The sequence below is a fragment of the Athene cunicularia genome, assembly GCF_003259725.1.
Source record: "Athene cunicularia isolate RWA chromosome 3 unlocalized genomic scaffold, athCun1 chr3_part1, whole genome shotgun sequence".
NCBI classification, from domain to species: Eukaryota; Metazoa; Chordata; class Aves; order Strigiformes; family Strigidae; genus Athene; species Athene cunicularia.
The window spans coordinates 6703424-6721901 of record NW_020799097.1 but is presented as its reverse complement, the minus strand read 5'-3'; the positions used below and the strand labels follow the sequence as shown (position 1 = coordinate 6721901).

Genomic DNA, 18478 nt, shown 5'->3' with positions numbered 1-18478 from the left:
GTTGTGCTCCCTGAACATTCGCTACAATGACAAGACTGAATACCCCTTGTTTCTCAAACACCTCTTCAGTCTAAGCACTAGTCCTCTGAAGGACACAAAGGCTGGCATGCTTCAGTACTCAAGATGCATGCACATGCTTATCCCAGAAGGAAGACGTGTGAATTTGTGCTTCCACGGACTAAGAAAGATTTTAAGACCTTGACTTCCAACAGGCAAGGTGGGTACTCCAAACCCTGAACCCAGCAGCATCAGTCTCACACTTTATGGGCTGGTTGAGGCTGTTTGCATTCTTCAAGCTGGGAGGTACGTGCCTAGGCACCCAAAAGGGAGTGGTTTGTCTTTTCAGCTCTTGCAAAATCCAATTACCCAAGATATACGACCAGCTGCTTTGACACCGCTCTGAGAAAACAAACTGTCAGCAAATCAGGAACATCTCGGAAAACTTTAATAGCAGCCAAAAATAAGGCAGCTGTAAAAATTTGATTTTACTATTTCCTTTGGAAAGAGTTAACAGGCTTCTGCTAATTTACGACTTCAATGAACACAAGGTATTTATTTAAAAGTTCAACAGATACTTTAATACACAATTCAAAGTCAAACCTTGGAATACATTACAGGTTTTCATCAGAAACTCCATTCCCCTGAAGCAACATAAATGAAAAATGTTATCCTCATGGTGATTGTTTAAATAAATTTTAAAAAATTTAAAGAAATAGACCTGTTTTAATGTACCTCATATGTAAACAAAAGCTTTTTAAAGAATGTTATGAAGGTTAAATAAAGACCCTGAAGTTTGAAAATGCCCTTCTCCTGTTCATTTGCCTTTTCCTTATCCATACTCCTTTTAAAACATGCCATACTCTCAACCTTCAGTTCTTCACTATATTTAAGTGATTCAAACATGCGTTTATCCATGTTACTGAGTGGCAATAGGGATCTTAAAAAAAACCTCTGCATGAAGATGCACAGTCCATCAGTTCAATATAGACCAACAGGAAAAAAAAAATAAAGAGGGAAATAAAGGGATACTGAGAAATTAAGATTTCCAGTTACACCTGCAAAGAAAAACAGTAACCTCTCCAATGGTTTAGATCCTAAACCATCCTGACAGTCAGGAACCAGAGCACCCCAGTGAGTAAATTAAAATCTGAAACCCTATATGCACAATAATACACTTAGTTCCCACCCCCCTGAACTCCTCTTGCAAAAACTTTAATTGCATTAGAAAAATTTCTGAACAGAATTGAATAGACATTTCAACAGGTTTTTAAACTTACTTTATTTGCTGCATTTGGATAGCATGCATCATTTTACAGCACCGGTAAACAGGTCAGTGAAGCACACTGCTTTTAGGAACTTGTACTGTGCAATGTCTTCAAAACCACCACCCTCTCCCCCTCCACTCTAGTACACAACACTAGCTGAAGACGAGACAGACGTGTATCAGGGCAAATTCCTTAGGGCTAAAAATACTCATAGCAGCGACTTTTAAAGGAGGGTTTTATTAAATCAAGTCATTGCACTTGGGTCATTTATTGCTATAGCGAACAAAGGCCATTAAATAACGAATATCTTTCATTTGTGGTTCTAACTGATTGTCTTGTTCCGTTCGTCTGCTACAAGCTTACACACAGACACAATTTCTGTGGAGCAATCCATTCCAAGATTTGTTTCATGCTCTGATCACAATGAAGAGCTTGTATAACAAAATTTGCCATCCCATTAAGCTCAATTCTTGCTTTTCATCACCTGACTTTGAGGTATGAACTTTAAGTAAGAATTTAGCGTCTGACGAGAAGCATTACTACTACACATTATTCCTTTATATAAAGATCTGGCTCAAGTCTTCATTTGTGATGCATCCAGACAATTAAAAGTTAAAAGCATTAATATTGAATCAGCTTATTAGCAATGTGACTAGCAAATATTACCCAATACCTGCATTGTATATTAATCAAATTTTATCAATCATTTAAATCAGCAACTGACAAACATTCTCCAATTGACTTTTTGATGGTTGTATTTTATGATGCATTAACTGTGGAAAAAGTATACTCTCAAGAAGTAACACTCATGTCACTTGCTCAAGTATACTAAATAATTACTGTATTTATGACTATTCCCATGAATAGAAACTTAATTACTTCTCTTACTGGTGAAGATGCCAAACTATGTGGCATGTTTTTATAATTGAAATTCTAGTACACCAAAAGGAGAGAAGGTGATTACTAACAGACGTAATTGACTGGCTTTCTAAAGCTGTATGTTTTTAAATTCTTTAATCAAATGAACACAGCAGTGAATTTCATTGTCTCCCATTACTTTGTATATTATTTATATATTATTCTGGTACACTGTGTTGGGCTTAGGAGTTAAAGATAACGGCAACCCACAAGATTTCAACTGTGTTAAAGACATTTTCTGGGACACCAGCACAATGCTGTTAAAGCAACTGTTCTAATCACACATTAAAATACAAAGATGTAATTAAACTTAGAGGTACACAATATACTGAGAAAGTTTATGGCATAAATATATAAATATTGAGACCTTTTGAGAATATCAAACTTCCAAAGGGATTTATTTGACTATTGTAAAAACAGATCAAGACGCATATTTAACCACTAGAAAGACTGATGACTTCAGTTTAGGTACACAGAAGCAGAGACATTATGACTTAAGGTTTACTTCTTCATGCTGTATGCGATAATATTTTAGGCACAACAGGTTAAGACTGGATTCTAGCCTTGTTTCAGTACTTCTTGCATCTTGTGGTTTTAAAGTTAAATTTTGTCATAACTTCATGATTCAATCCTAAATCCCTTTTTAATCCAATAGTGCAAGTGACAAAACATCCTGCTAAACTACTCAGATTAAATCATTCTTTCTTAGTACAATGCATAGGAGTTTCACCTGCTTCACTGTATTAACAAATTCCCACCTCATTACTCAACTTATAAACAGCATATTTAATATTCTCATTGCAGACAGGCACAACAGCATAACCCTGGGTAAGACTGCCAAAAATTATACAAATACCATATATTCCCTTTTGCGTGTAGGGGAAAAGTAGTGACTACAATTACAATACAGTTATTCCAACCCTCCCAATAGACTATTTTACAGATTAGTTGTAAAGATAGATCACCCTATTTATAGTATAGATCTCTTTAAAAATTAAGCTACAGGTATTCAATAAAAATCTATTAAGAACTCCCTCTTCTTTCTATACAGATTCAGTAGTATTTTCAAGCAAACCAAAAATTAAGGTCTGCAATTCCAGCACAGTAAGAAATAAGGCCTCTTTTATATTGGCAAAAAAATTACACCATTATTCTTTTTTGTTTTCTTATCTCTGAATAAAAGACTATATTCCTTTTTTTACTATATTTTTTTCTTTAAGACTGTAGAACACCAGCATCCATTATTATGAAATAAGAGTCAGTTCTCCTTGTATTCAGCTTTGAATTCCTGATGAATTAAAAACATTTGAGTCCATAGCTGTCTCACGTAGACATCACCGCTTTCTTCAATTTTTCTATTTCAAGCTGGAAAATGGACATTTTGAAAAGAGAGTCAGTATTAAGGTAGCAATCATCTAAAGTCTTCAGAGCTTTCACCAAAACTATAACCTTTATATTTCAAAGACACTTAAGTAAGTAAAATCGTAATACAGAACATTTGACAGCTCAAGATTTACAGCTGACTTTATACTGCTATATTGCTAAACAAACAAGTATTTAAAATCATTGAAAATTTGCCTATAGTTCTGGAACATCTTATTGGATAAACTTGCTCTCAATAAAGCAGTCAAAGCTGGGTTGTGGAATCACTTGAGAGGTCCCCACGTAACACTGCATCGTCACCTCAGACTGTCTTCCTAAAACAGCCTTCATGCCAAATACCACACCATGATTATTTTGTATTTATTCAAATGGATTTAGAGGATACATGGAAGTTAGGTCCTCGTCATCCCCACTGTATATTTAAAGCAACTACATTAGAGCTGCATTAAAGAGAGGACTCACCAGAAGTTCTTAAGTTTCCAAAGTAGCTTTCTATTCAGTAAGTAGGACTATTCCACAAATAAATGTCCGTTTGTACCACAAAAATCACAGAATTGTCTGGGTTAGAAAAGACCTTGAAGATCATCCAGTTGAACCACTGACCTCACACTGACTGTTCTCAACTCCACCAGATCCCTCAGCGCTGGGTCAACCCAACTCTTCAACCCCTCCAGGGATGGGGACTCCACCACTGCCCTGGGCAGCCCATTCCAACGCCCAACAGCCCCTTCTGGAAAGAAATGCTTCCTACTATCTAGTCTGAACTTTCCCTGGTGCAACTTGAGGCCATTCCCTCTTGTCCTGTCGCTTTCTACTAGGCTAAAGAGGCTCAAACCCAGCTCTCTGCACCCTCCTTTCAGGGAGTTGGAGAGGGTGATAAGGTCTCCCCTCAGCCTCCTCTTCTCCAGACTAACCCCCCCCAGTTCCCTCAGCCGCTCCCCAGCAGACCTGTGCTCCAGACCCTGCCCCAGCTCCGTTGCCCTTCTCTGGACACGCTCGAGACATTCAATGGCCTTTTTGGAGTGAGGGGCCCAAAACTGAACCCACTCACTGAGGCGTGGCCTCACCAGTGCTGACTACTGATCACTTCTCTGTCTCTGCTGGCCATGCTATTTCTGATGCAAGCCAGGAACTGAGATAATTTTCTACAATGAGCTCATCCTGTCAACCACTTAATGGCATCATACTGTAACTCGGGTAGACTTCTTCATCAATAAATTGAAGGGAGTGGCGTTTATTCATAAGGAAATTTTTAAGATGCATTCTGTTCTTTCAGCAAATTATCCACTTCACATTTAAACAATTAATCAAAAATTTAGGAAAGTTTACTTTTGCCCTGTTTTTCTTTTGATTACATAATCTTACAAAAGCAAAGTGTTAATCTTCTCTCTTGGAACATGTCCAGCTGGACATATCTCTAGCAAAGAGAAGAATCCAGCAACACTAAATCAAACTCACATCCCAACACATATATGTATTATTAAAATTATTTTTTCAAATAAAGTAAGCTGAACTAATATGAACTGTGAATCTTTATATATATATGCCAGTTGCCTCAGGAGGCATGCATTCATTCAACTGCACACTAACACAGCAATAAACTAAAAAAAAAAAAAAAAAAAAAAAAAAAAAAAAAAAAAAAAAAAAAAAAAAAAAAAAAGTCAAGCAGGTTCATTAAGATTTCCCTACGGCATTGAAATGCTGGGGTTTCAACCCCAAGCCCCAAATTAAGATTTCCTTAATTTTCTACCCACAACCCTTCCCAACGGGGGGGTGAGTTTCCCTTTAGGCTCCCCCCCAGGGTGGGCGGCCTGGCAGACAGAGCCATTGGGTCAATGACCCCAGGGGTCCCGCAGTCAGTAACCCAAGGGTCAGGTGTCCCACGCAGGGATAACAGCTGGGACCCATTGCAGGAGGGGCAGTGTCTGTGTGTGAGGGGGATGTCCTGTGCAGAGTTCCCTGTTGGGGAAGGACCTCCTGCCTCCCTGGGACTGGGCTCCAGTCAGGTCTGGCCTTTGTAAACATGGGCTGTGTAGAGATTCAGTGTGTGGCTTCCTTGGTCTTATGCGTTTGGTTTGTTGACTCGGTTGTCTCCTGTCCCTTCTATGGGAGACTACATTTACCCATTTATTACACCCATTGTCGGTTGTGCAGTGCTGTTGTTGGGGTCAGTGGGATTGATGTTGATTATGTATAATCTGACTGACTTGTTTGTACCCCCAGCGCTCACCGATGTACTGACCCTTTTGTATCAAATAAAGTCTGGTCATTGGTTCATCTTTATGCTGGCTGTGTCCTTGATGCTAGGCCTAATAATTGGCAAAACACATCAAAACTCCAGAACACTGTCTACATACTTGTAAGCTTCCCCCCCTCAAATTGCTAACATTACCTCCAGATTACTTCGCAACAGCTTCTCTTCTTCCAAATCCTTCTTGAGTTTTTCCAGTTCTCTTCTAATAGTAATTAAAACATCAGAAATACAAGTTAGAGGGGTGGGGGGAATTTACATTACTGAGAACAGGAAGCACAGGCCTTATTTAAATTTTACAAAAGGAATTCACATAATAACTGTGTGACACTACATCTTATAAATAAAACCTACATGTAAGTACATACCCACTAGTGAACTGCTACTCAGATCTACTGGACCACACAAGCTTCCACCAACTCTCACCATTTCTTACCTATCACTATGCACCTATCCCTAACATATAATCACATTTTTAAGTAGTCTGTTTAGAAATTCGTACTGTTGTTTTACTTGAAGGGTTGAATTTATGCTAAATAACCTGGCAACTTCTACATAGAGAATGGAAACTGTTTAGAATAGAAAGTTCCTAAGACATGTTTTACTTCATAACTATGCTCAGGCAAGAAAGTGCTAGGAATTCTCATCAAGTTGCTGAAGAACTACTTCATTGATCTCCAGAACTCGTAATTCACTAGTCTGCTTTGGAGACCAACCGATCCTCTCAAGAGGTCACTCTCAAAGCTGGTTTGGTTAGCATTAGTAATAATACAGATAGTACCAAAATGAATGTGCTGTAAAACTAAAACCAGAAAAGGTAAATTTCCAACAGATTAGTCTTTACAATCTTTACTCAAACACCAATTTTTCTTCTACATTATTCTCCAAACACAACCCTACCCACATACACACAGATGATGGGGCTACCATGATCACCAATTTGAAAAGCTCAATAATATCTTTCCCTACTACCAGTCACTGCAATATTGCAGTAACTTGTGTGCAGTGTTACACATGGCCAGCACATGTATTTATATTAAATATCACAGAAGTTATCTACTTTTCCTTACAGTGAAAGTGCTAACTGTGTAAGAAATATTTTCAAAGAGCTGTAATGAATGCAAAAGTGCAAAGTAGGAAGGAAGAAATGTGTACAAGTTCAAAAATACTTTGACATCAAATCTGTATGTATTTAGGACATGTAGTTAGATCAAATTCTAAAGAAATAAGTTCTGAATTAATATAGAATAGCTTTTTAAGAACTCTGGCATTAAAAACATTTGGAAGATGGCTATATATCCCTTTGCAGATTGGTAAGGAAAATATTTACCCATGTTCTTTCTTCAGTGCATCTACTAAACCCATTAAATCATTAATCTGAGTCCTGAGCTCTTCCACAGAAATTTTTTCATCATCTGTTTCTCCTTTAAATTGGATGTCTCCAGGAAAAAAGTTGAGTATAACAGAACTTGGTCTCTGAGATGAAGATGGAAGTGGTGGACTGAATGCAGATGGCTGAAAATATAAACCAGTAGAAAGCTAAGAAATGAAGTCTTTATGAACTGGCCACTTACAACATACAGTTTGTACTGGTATGGGAGCTACATGTGCACAAGTTTCCTTAATTTTCTACCCAAAAGGTAAGAAACAACATCCAGTTCAAAGAGACTACTGTAGTATATGAGATAATTATTTTATACAGTTCTTTATTAAGCACTTCCCTGAAGTTCCTGTAGTCACAAAAAAAAGTAGTTACACTGCAGTTCTCTGTACTTTAAAAAAAACTCTGTGATATAATGAAGCCCATTGGTTCATTATACACAATCTTTTGTGCACCTTTCTGATCTGCTCAGTTGTTCTGTCTGTTGGGATACTAAAGGCTAAGCAGATATGAAGCTTACTTGGGAAATACCATCATAGATTCATGCTACACGATACAATAGTTTTCATCATAACTGTTGCACTTTATACTAAAGTATAAATGAAATTTATATTAAATGACATTGCTCACTCACATTTAAATACAATCATTTACATTTAGATGGTTCAATCAATCTAAACTGGAAATATGAGCAAGATGAACAGAATACCTAGCTGCCTGGTACTTCTCTAGCTCCTTGGTACCATACCTTTTTTGTTTCAACTGGCTTTGGCTTGGCACTTTCTTCTTTCTGCACCTTCAAAGTTCTTTCTGGACTCACATTTTGACTTGCCTGGTAATCCATTCATAAGAAGTCAAAAAGTTTTCACAATTTAAAAAAAAAAAAAAAAAGAAGAAGAACTGTCATATGTTTCTAAAGATGCAATAGTTAAAGCAAAAAAAAAAAAAAACCCACAAAAAAAAAAAACCTACATTACTAGACTACCAGTTTTCTTCCCCTGCCAGTTAGAACTTTCCTTCCCCACAAATACTCAGTCTGCTGATTTACATCAAACTCAGGAAGCTTGGACAGGATTTTCAAGCATCTCTGCAGTACTTAAGTCTTAGATGCTTTTGGGAGCCTGTAGGTGCTTCCATAAAACACAAACAGGCATAAATTGTAGACGTTAACTGGAATGACTGAATTATATCACATCCAATGACATAAACTGATGTCAAGGACTCTGCACCACCTGGTTCTCATGGTCTGACAACCTCACATCTTAACACATGAGATCACAAGCCCTGCTCCACAGCAACATTAAATTACAGTTTTGCTGTGGCCAAGGACTAGATATTGTTAGGATCATAAGGCACTACAAACACTTGCAGAGTTGTGTGCATGCACGACATCTATTTCAGCATCAGTGAAGCTAAAAGACCTGAGTACTTACTGCAGCAATACCCCACAGAACAGAAAGACTCCTTCAGCTGCAATACAATCGTGCTGTTTTTCTTACATACCCTTCCCTCCTGGGAATGGATGTTTCTGTAGACAAGGTCTATAGGAACTGAACCTCTGCAGCATTTTGCATTTCTCTCGGGTAAATGGTACATAAGATTGTTTCCCAGTGTAATCCTGTTTCCTGGGAAGTTATTTCTTAGTTCACTACTAGGAAAACACACTCAGTATACTCACAGGACTACTGCTATTGAAACGTGAAGGCAGCCTCCTACCAGGCATCTTGGGTCGGTTTGCAGTAGGGTGTGATAGATTATCTGAGGTAGCTATTACATCATCAAAGCTTAACAGATCTAGAAAAAGATGAAAACACATACCATCATCAAGACCAGAAGGTTTTGCTCTGCTCTTTATCACTTTTTTTCCTTACAGAAAAAAAAAAAAAAAATCAGAATTCTTATTGTCTCAAAGATTTTCAGCATATAAAACATAAGCCATACAAAACAACTACATGACTTTGATATATCTGGGAAACCACATTTTCCCCCTTGAAAAAAAAATAAAATAGATGAATTCAACTAGCATTTAAATTCAAGTTCTCAACAGAAGCAGTGCTACAGTAACACGGCAGCATGAAACAGTCCTAACAAGTATCTGCAGAAAAATATATTTAGGATTGTTTTTCTGAGAGGTGCCATATTCAACTATTGAAGAGAGCATATTTTCTTGTTGCTAAACTTGCATGAAAATTCAAGTTTAGTGACTAAGACAAAAATAAAAGCAACATGACAAAATACATGTCCACACATTGGTGAAAATTAACGAAACAGTAACTGCAGATATTTCTGTGCAGGGTTGTTTTTTCCATATGTAGCCCTTTAGATAAAGAAAATACACAACTTCATGAGGTCTGTAGTAAAACATTTCATACTTTATTAAATAATATAGATATCTCTGCTCATTAGTCTCTTTATGCTCACAGCTCTAAGTAAACTGTCTTAGATCAGTAGAAATTCTTTATGGGAAGATGCAATCTTAGGAAAAAACTATTAATAGGAAGAACAGAATACATCTAATCTAATCTAATAATATAACTTCACCTAGTTAAAAACTGAACTTAACCATTTTTCCACAAAATGATAATACTTACCTACCCACAGATGTGTAACGAGATAGATATTTTTTTTATTTAAGATCAACATAAGACTATGGATATTGTAAACCATTTTACAAGACAAATTCACTGGACTTACTCTAGAGGCTCTAAATGTTTAACTAGGATGCAACACAGCATTTAATATGGGCACCAAAAATAACATTCAAGGTTTTGGGTCTTGGGTTTTTTTTTCAGTGACTTCTGATTTCTACATGACATTACGATTTATCAGACAGCAGCTATGATACTTCTTCCCCTGTTTTCTCATTAATTTTGAAGCTATAGCAAGAGATAAGTAAAAATCCCCTAAGAACACTGAGCCAGACCATTCATACCGCTTTGGTGTTTGGATGATTTAAAATCATTTGATTAACCTAAGATTTACTCATGCACTGTCAAAGCTAAGTTGTACCTGTAGGAATTAATTTTTCCATTGAATGTGTTATATGATTTTTAACGTCTTCTACTCTGCAAAAAATATTCACATCTTTCAGACATCCCTGAATGTAACTGATATCATCTGTTGCCTTGTTGAAATGCAAGCATTTATAACACTATCTGTTACCAATCAGTTTTGCTGCTTTTTAATTTTATTGAAGCGAATGTAAAGACAGTCTTTTGAAAAGATGTAATCATAGTTGCAATTAAAAAAAAGGCAGGGAAGAAAAACAAAGGAAGAAACAGAAGAGTGATGAATGGCAAGCAGCTGATGGAAATAAGGATGAGGAAGAAATAAATATCTATGAAGGTATTTCTATTGTAGTCTGTGCCAATAAAATATTTAACTTATTAGAAGTCAAACAACAGTGACCAAGGGGTATATATGCAAGTTAGTTCTTTACTCAGTTGTCAGTAATCCCAGAGTACTAACCCACACCAATATGTAAATCACAATTTATGTTAGTTAGGTATTATTAGAAAGGTAACAAGAAGGCAGGAAAAAAAAAATATATGCCTTTTCCCCACCTCAGTAATTTTTACTTTTAAACAATCCTCCTTCTGTCATTCTGCAGAAGTGACAAATCAGTTGGAAGTAAATTTAAAGAATAATTGTAAACTGAGTTGCCATTATGATTGTAATGCCAGCCCTCTTTCCATGAACAAAGTAACCACTAGGCATATTAAGAACATATTAAGAATAATTTCTGAAAAAAACCCCACAGTATTTGACAAGGCTTGAAGATGAAGACTGTTAGTTTTGAATTGTATATAATTTAAATATAGACGGTGGGATGACACTAAAGCCTATTTGTATGAGCTTCTAAAGGAAATTGCTACACCTGAGACAGCTGCTCAGCATTAAAATATTACCAACACATTAAAGTCAGAGGGAATTCTGACTGTACTTGCATTTTCCTATTTACCTTTCCATTTTGTTGCTTTGGTATGGGGAAGAAATAAAAACACAGGCTGGTGGGGATTAGGGTTTGTGGGTTTGGTGGTGGTGGTATTTGTTCTGTTGTGGGTTTAGGGGTTTATCTGTTTTTCTTTTTAAACAGCATCCTTAGTTATTTTAGGATAAAGCTTGGACCCACTGAAACCAACAGAGATAGTGATGAAATCCACTAGAAGTTCACAAGTTACACACCCATTTCCATCAACAAGGTGATTTATTAATTAACACTGACTCACAGGCTGGCTGTAAGAAAGTTAAAGGAAATTCCATCATAGTGCCAAAAGAGCAATACCATCTACCTGGGAATAATTTGAGTCAAAGAATGATTTTAAAGCTGAGCGATATTCACCTTTCTTTCTAGAAAGATGAGCTAAGCTTAAACAGTTACGTAGGACAGGCTATTAGAAATGTCATGAGCTAAGCTTAAACAGTTACTTAGGATAGAGTATTAGAAATGTCTCTTCTGCAAGCTTAGCATGGATCTGTGAAAGAACTGCTAGGAGCTTTAACAGATACAATTAGGTGATAGGTTTTGTTATGATCTGTGAACACTTCAAGTGTATTCCTAGCAGTTTGTCTTAAAGCCTTCACAAAAACAAGCAAAACTGAAGGCGTGTCTACAGAAATTATGCTTCCAATCCCTCATGTGGTTGAGGCTTAAAAACCCATAATAAAAGATAAACACATCCAGTATTTTAGAAGACAAGACCTCACATTAATTTGCAGAGTAAGAGAAAATGGCAGTCCTTTTTCCTATTACTCATCTTGCTGAGATTGCACCCCAACAATTTAGAGGACAGATATAGGCTTTAGAATATTTACATTTGTGTTTGAGCAACACTAAGATATCTGTTATAATTAACCACATGTCTAATATGTAAATTTCAAAAAAGCTCTCTTACAGGATGATACTAAGTAGACAACATCAGTGAATCCAGTGCCTAAAGGCTTCATAATTGTGTAATTTGTGTATACAAAAAGATAAAGCCATTCAACCTACATACAACAGAAGTGCTATAAGTACTGAACACATTTTACTAAAAGCACTAGGTTTGGCTTATCAATAAAAGTTTTTGTTTTGTTTTGTTTTTTTAAAAAAAATTCTCACAAGTTCCTAATTCAAAAGTATACTTAAACTTCTTTAACAGCTAAGGAAAACAAGCATTCAAACAAACGAGAAAAAAAAAAAAAAAAGCATTTTGAATAGAAACTCAAAAATTTTAGTATCAATAACTGAAAATTATGCTTATGATGTTAAGAAAAAGCTATGTGTATGGCATAAAGCATTTGGATTTCCTTATAGATTGTTATCTTACCAAAATGGAGAAGGGTAGGGTAATTTCCTGACACGTAAGAAGGGAAACATGGCAAACAGGATAGGAAACAAAATCTGGAAAGAAAAGTCAAGGAGAGGAATGTCTAGAAAAAGATTCTGAACAAAAAAATTATTTTACAAAGCAGAAAAAAGAAACATTTGTAGAAGAAACAGAACTGCTTCACATGTTCAGCATGCTAGAATTACAGCTTTAAAGTACTGTAAAAGACTAATCAAACGGATAAACATTTATGCAATTTTTCAAATAAAGCTTCAAGAAGAGGTATTTCAACATGATCGATGTTTCTGAATGTTTTTGAGTATTTGTCCTTATCTGATGGCTGGGGGCCTAATTTTGGTATGGAGTAGGGTTTTTTCCCCCCTATAGATACAGATTATTTACAACTTCTCTTTGGGCTAAATTGAAAGTAGCTGTACCACACTTAATGGTATAACTAAGTTGCAAAAACTAAGTTCCATACTTAATGAAACTGGTTTTCTAAAACTTTGTTCACTTCAGGATCTCAATCTAAAGGAGAAAAAAAAATACTCTGCTAATGCAGTTGTGAACCCCAGCCATACATTTTTTCCACATTTCAGTATCTATTCTAGTTCTTATAAGATCAAACATTCTTGAAATTTATATAAGGACCCAGTATCTTTGGAGCTTTATACAGCCTTAGCTGCTGCACAGAGTATTATGTCTTTAGTAGCAGAATACACACAGTAACATAAAACATAAGCTTTATTACATTTTACTGGCAGGAGTTTGGACTAGTCTCTTTTTGCAATAGTAGTAAAACTACAAGTGACATATGTGAAGCTGCCCTTGTTTAAAACAATCCTCATAACAGAGGATTTCTGAAACTTTATTCTTAAATAGCAGTTCTTTGACACTGGTCAGTGCTGCAACCCCACACAGACTGCCTCAGCCTCCTTTGCTTGCTCAAACAAGGACCATGGAGCAGATGTCCCCACTTGCTTGTTATGCAACCTCTGTCCCCTGCCCCATCTCAGGTACTAAAATCCTGAATATCTCTATGAGCCTGTACAATCTTATGTTAGCAAATCAGAATCCATAGATTTTTTTTTTTTTTTTACTAAATCGGTATAAATTTGGAGGATTTTCTATATAGGAATACCTAATATCACAGCTACTATGTTGCTGCTCTGGTTATTAAAGATGTCAAGATAACTGCACCTAAAGGAAAAAAAAAAAAAAAAAAAAGACATTCCACTCCAGGGGAGTTTTTTCCTGGGGACAAATAATACTATGCTATCACATCTAGCACAATTCTAGAGATAAAATCTGAGTAGTAGGACAAGGCTTTCATTTTTTAAGGCTAGGTTGTGCATCACTCATCTCTCAGCTTACTTTGGCCTCAAAGTATTTCTTCCATACCCTCAAACTCATCTTTAAATACAGGCAATAGTCAAACTGCCAATTCAAAACCTTTAATGCAAGACATAGCACAGAATATACATAGATTTTACGGAGGAATAAAAAGCAAACTTATAAATACTTTAGGGTAACACTGATAATATCTGTAATATTTCAGGATATCTTAATACCTGCTGAAGTCCAACTTTTTGTGGCTTGGGAAAATGTAACTTCTGTATTAAAACATACCGGAACTAACCTTTCTTCATACAAAGCATTAAAGCTTAGAAGAACATTTTAAAATACTTAATGGAAAAAGTCAGAAGTACCCTTTTCTATTCATAAACTGCCTCAGTTTTTTAATGCATTATTTTTATCTCCCAGATGAATTTATTACACTTTAGGACCAACTCTATTCTATATTCTGAATATCATAATTTCCCCCCCCCCCCCAAAAAAAAAAAATCGAAGTCATACTATTTCAAAACATATAATAACTAAACCTTTTCTGAGAGGAAAGGCTGCATTTGAGATACATAATTCAAAAACTGCAGGTATGATTCACTAAAGCTCTTTCTGCAGTGGTTAAACCATAAAAATAATTTAGAATTTTTTTAAAAATGCCTACAGCAGATGATCTCTGCCCAAGAGGCACAGGGAGGACTGAAATCACGTGTGTCATCAAGTAAAGGCCAAAATATAATAGCTCACAGAGCCTGATCATCAAGGTGTGTGCTTTAACTGGTATCAAGGGTTTCACTGGACAAATTCAGATTTAAAGAGATGCCAGGTTTGGCTCAAGGTCCATTAAGCAAAGCCATAAGCATGGAATTCAAATGTACAATGCTCCAAGGTGGCTCAAATTTAAGGAATGATCAAGTCAGATTCTAGAATAGCTATGAACTTAATCACAGAATGCTGAAGGTAATGGCATTAATAAAAATATGCAAGTTAGCTAGAAAAGCAAAAGTTCTCTGAAATACAAGAGCAGAACAAACAGGATCAGTCAGTAAGGAAAATAATTTCATAAAAATGCAAGAGAGAAGTGGCAGCAAAACCCCATGCTTTCAAATTAAAATAACAAGCCACTACCTATGTTTCTCCCCTCCTGTCACCTCTTACACAACAGAGCTCATCAACTACCTCCAAACAGCCCTCTGATAACTGCTCATTATTTGTTGACTCCTACCTTCAGCTACCTACAGCAGTTCTAAAAAATATACTTTCTACTGAACAGGCTTAATTGCACTCTGTGGCATTTTGAGTAAATTACTTAAAAAGTTAACCTTGTAAAATACTACAGTCCAAACAAAGACCCAAAAGAATGTTTTATGCTTTTCTTACCTGATTCTTTAGAGCTCTTTACCACAAGTGCATCTACCTCTACTGATTTTGGTCTAAGTGGTAATGGTTCAGAGTCTAACTTTGGTTTTGTTACTGGCTCAACTTCAGATTTCGGTCGAAGAGGAACAACTTCTCCATTAGATCTGTAGCAAGATGACAAATGACAAGACATAACTAGTCAAGAGATTAAATAGTTTACAAATGAAACATATCAAGGATTAGAAGTAAACTGAAAAGTTTCAGTAGGTTTTATAATTCTCTAAAGCCTCGCTTAAAATCGAGTCTTTCAGAAAGCAACTGTAGTCCTGTAGAATTCAATTCTCTTGTTCTAGCTCTTGCAGAATTGTCAAACATGTACAATCCCCTTGTAAAAACAACCCAAAACTTTTACTACAGGGCAAATTTTGGCACTTAAATTCAAAATATTACACTTCAGTGCAACAGAAAACAAGAGAGCTGAATAGCACCTTCAGTAATATCTCTTGAAATATTCAGAAACATACTCAGACTCCTTGACATCAAAATCTTCCTGTAAAGAAAAAAATTGCCAAGATGAAGTTACTTCTTTCTAGATATAATACCTTCTATATATGTCTTTTGTTCTACCATGCATTCTTTGCATGTCTGGTCACATCATCCAGGGACAAAAAAAAAAAACCAACCAAAGCAAACACACACAAAAATCCACACTCCCCAAAAACAAACAGATTACATTTTCCTATAAATTTCCTATAAATTTCTTGCCATTATTTAAGCTACAGCATAGAAATAGATTCATAAAATCATTTAGATTGGGAAAGACCTTTAAGATCATTGAGTCCAACCTAACATTGCCAATTCCACCACTAAACCATGTCCCTAAGATGCACGTCTTTCAAATACCTCCAGGGATGGTGATTAAACCACTTCCCCAGGCAGCCTGTTCCAATGCTTGAAAACATTTTCAGTGACGAATTCTTCTTAATATTCAATCTAAACCTCCCCTGGAACAACTTGAGAACACTCACTCTTGGCCTATTGTTTGTTACTTGGGAGAAGTGACCGAAAATCACTTTGCTACAACCTCCCTTCAGGTAGCTGTAGAGAGCAGTAAGGTCTCCCCTGAGCCTCATTTTCTCCAGGTTAAGCAACCCCAGTTCCCTCAGCCGCTCCTCATAAGACTTGTGCTCTAGACCCTTCACCAGCTTCGTGGCTCTTTGGACACACTGCAGCACCTCAATGTCTTTCTTGTAGTGAGGGGCCCAAAACTGAACACCATCATCTAGGTGCAGCCCCAGCAGTGCCGAGTACAGGGGGAAGATCCCTTCCCTGACCCTGCTGGTCACTCTATTGCTGACACAAGCCAGGATGCCATTGGCCTTCTTGGCCACCTGGGCACACTGCTGGCTCCTGTTCAGCCAGCTGTCAATCAACACACCCAGGTCCTTTTCCACCAGACAGCTTTCCATTCACTCTTCCCCAAGCCTATAGCGTTGCATGGGGTTGTTGTGACTCAAGTGCAGGACCCAGCACTGAGCCTTGTTCCATCTCATACAACTGGCCTCAGCCCAGCGATCCAGCCTGTTCACATCCACTGTAAAGACTTCCTACCCTCAATACTCCCACCCAACTTGGTGTCACCTGCAAACTTATTGATCTGCAAACTTACTTGATCCCCTCATCCAGATCATTGATAAAGATATTAAACAGAACTGGCTCTAATACTGAGCCCTGAGGAACACCACTTGTGACCAGTCACCAACTGGATTTAACTCCATTCACCACCACTCTTTGGGCTCGGCCATCCAGTCACTTTTTTACTCAGTGAAGAGTGCACCCATCCAAGCCATGAGCAGCCATTTTTTCTAGGAGAATGTTGTGGGAAATGGTGTCAAAGGCTTTAATAGAGTCTAGGTAGACAACACCCACAACAGCCTCTCCCTCATCCACTAAGCAGGTCACCTTTGTGATAGGTGGTGATTAGGTTTGTCAAGCAGGACTTGACTTTCATAAAACCAGGCTGACCGGGCCTGATCACCTGACTGTCCTGTATGTGCCATATATAAAGTGCATAAATGCACCAGTTGTCAGCTTCAACGTGTTCTTGTCATTAACTCACCTCCCAAATACTTTATTTAGAAGTTTTATTGAGTAGAAAGAGATAGCAGCCTTATCTTCCTAGAATAATGTTTAAATATCTGAAAGTTTAATACCCCTAAGATTTAAAGTTTTCATTTACTAAAGGACCACAGTTTATTACAGACCTCAACTGAACATGTGTATCCCTTTATAGACATAATTATTTTCTAAAACTGAGGAGAACATGACTTGTGGTATAAACCCAAAAATCTTTACTTGGGAAACTCTCCAAAATACCAGTGATATAACACAACTGCATAGGGAAAACATAAACAGAAGTAATGTGACAATGGTCTGACTCTTCAGTCAGGCATCCAGTGTTCCCAGGGCTGTGCAGGGTGGAATCAGAGGCAGGTGATCCATGTTGAACTCAAGCATCCAAACTGAGTGCCCTACACACACTCCCTCTTCCCCACTGCCTTTAGATTATTCTTCCTTTTGGTTCAGCTATACAGGACCTGTCGTAAAAGAAGATAAACCTTTACAAATGCTTGCTGCTACTATGTATCTTTGCAGGTATTTAAGGTGCAAGCTCTTTGATGTAGCAGCTATCTGCTCCTTTATTTGTACAAGGCCAAATGCATCATGACTTTACTTTTTCATGGTCCTTTCAAGTCAATCCCAAAGGGACAGTTACCCAAAACTGCAAATAAACTGCTGACAGGTAAGGATCTAGCAAATATACTTTGATGGAGACAGAAAGGGAAACTGTGGGGGGGATTGTACTGATGCAAAATTAGTCCTATAAGTAACCATTACAAATTCATGAGAAAAAAAAGTTTTTAAAAGTGGATCTAGAAGAAATAGTGAGCAATTACTTGCTATTACCGTCCCCATTTGTCCAGTAATTCAACTGAGAATACTCAGGACAGAGTAAAGAGACTGGATGTGGTTCTGTAATAAGTGCTTTCTTCCCAGAAGAGCACGTAAGCAACACTGAGTACCTTTAGTAGAGGTTCTAACTGTGGTAACTCTTCTTTTTCACCTATCATATTCTAAAGTGCTGAAACATTGAACATTGATGCAGCTCAAATCTTCAAGTTTTTTTCCAACACAATAATAATTCTCAATGTACACAGATTCTTTTACACCACACTGCTACTGTAGCTACAACTTCTTCATTATGGGG

General features: G+C 37.0%; 1 protein-coding gene across 4 annotated transcripts in view; it reads right to left on the bottom strand.

Annotated features, from left to right (window-relative positions):
• Positions 1-1259: 1259 nt before the first annotated feature.
• CD2AP (CD2 associated protein) overlaps positions 1260-18478 on the bottom strand; it is an 87590-nt gene continuing 70371 nt past the window's right edge. For 3 of the 4 annotated variants that reach the window (XM_026845783.1, XM_026845782.1, XM_026845781.1), the window contains exons 13-18: positions 15232-15374; positions 8877-8992; positions 7947-8030; positions 7148-7332; positions 5959-6022; positions 1260-3548 (exon numbers count right to left, since the gene is read on the bottom strand). In XM_026845783.1, the coding sequence (XP_026701584.1) occupies positions 3507-3548; positions 5959-6022; positions 7148-7332; positions 7947-8030; positions 8877-8992; positions 15232-15374 (634 nt within the window). In that variant the 3' untranslated portion in view covers positions 1260-3506. Of the gene's footprint in view, positions 3549-5958; positions 6023-7147; positions 7335-7946; positions 8031-8876; positions 8993-15231; positions 15375-18478 lie in introns of those variants that run through there. The other variant, XR_003398071.1, reaches the window with a different exon arrangement.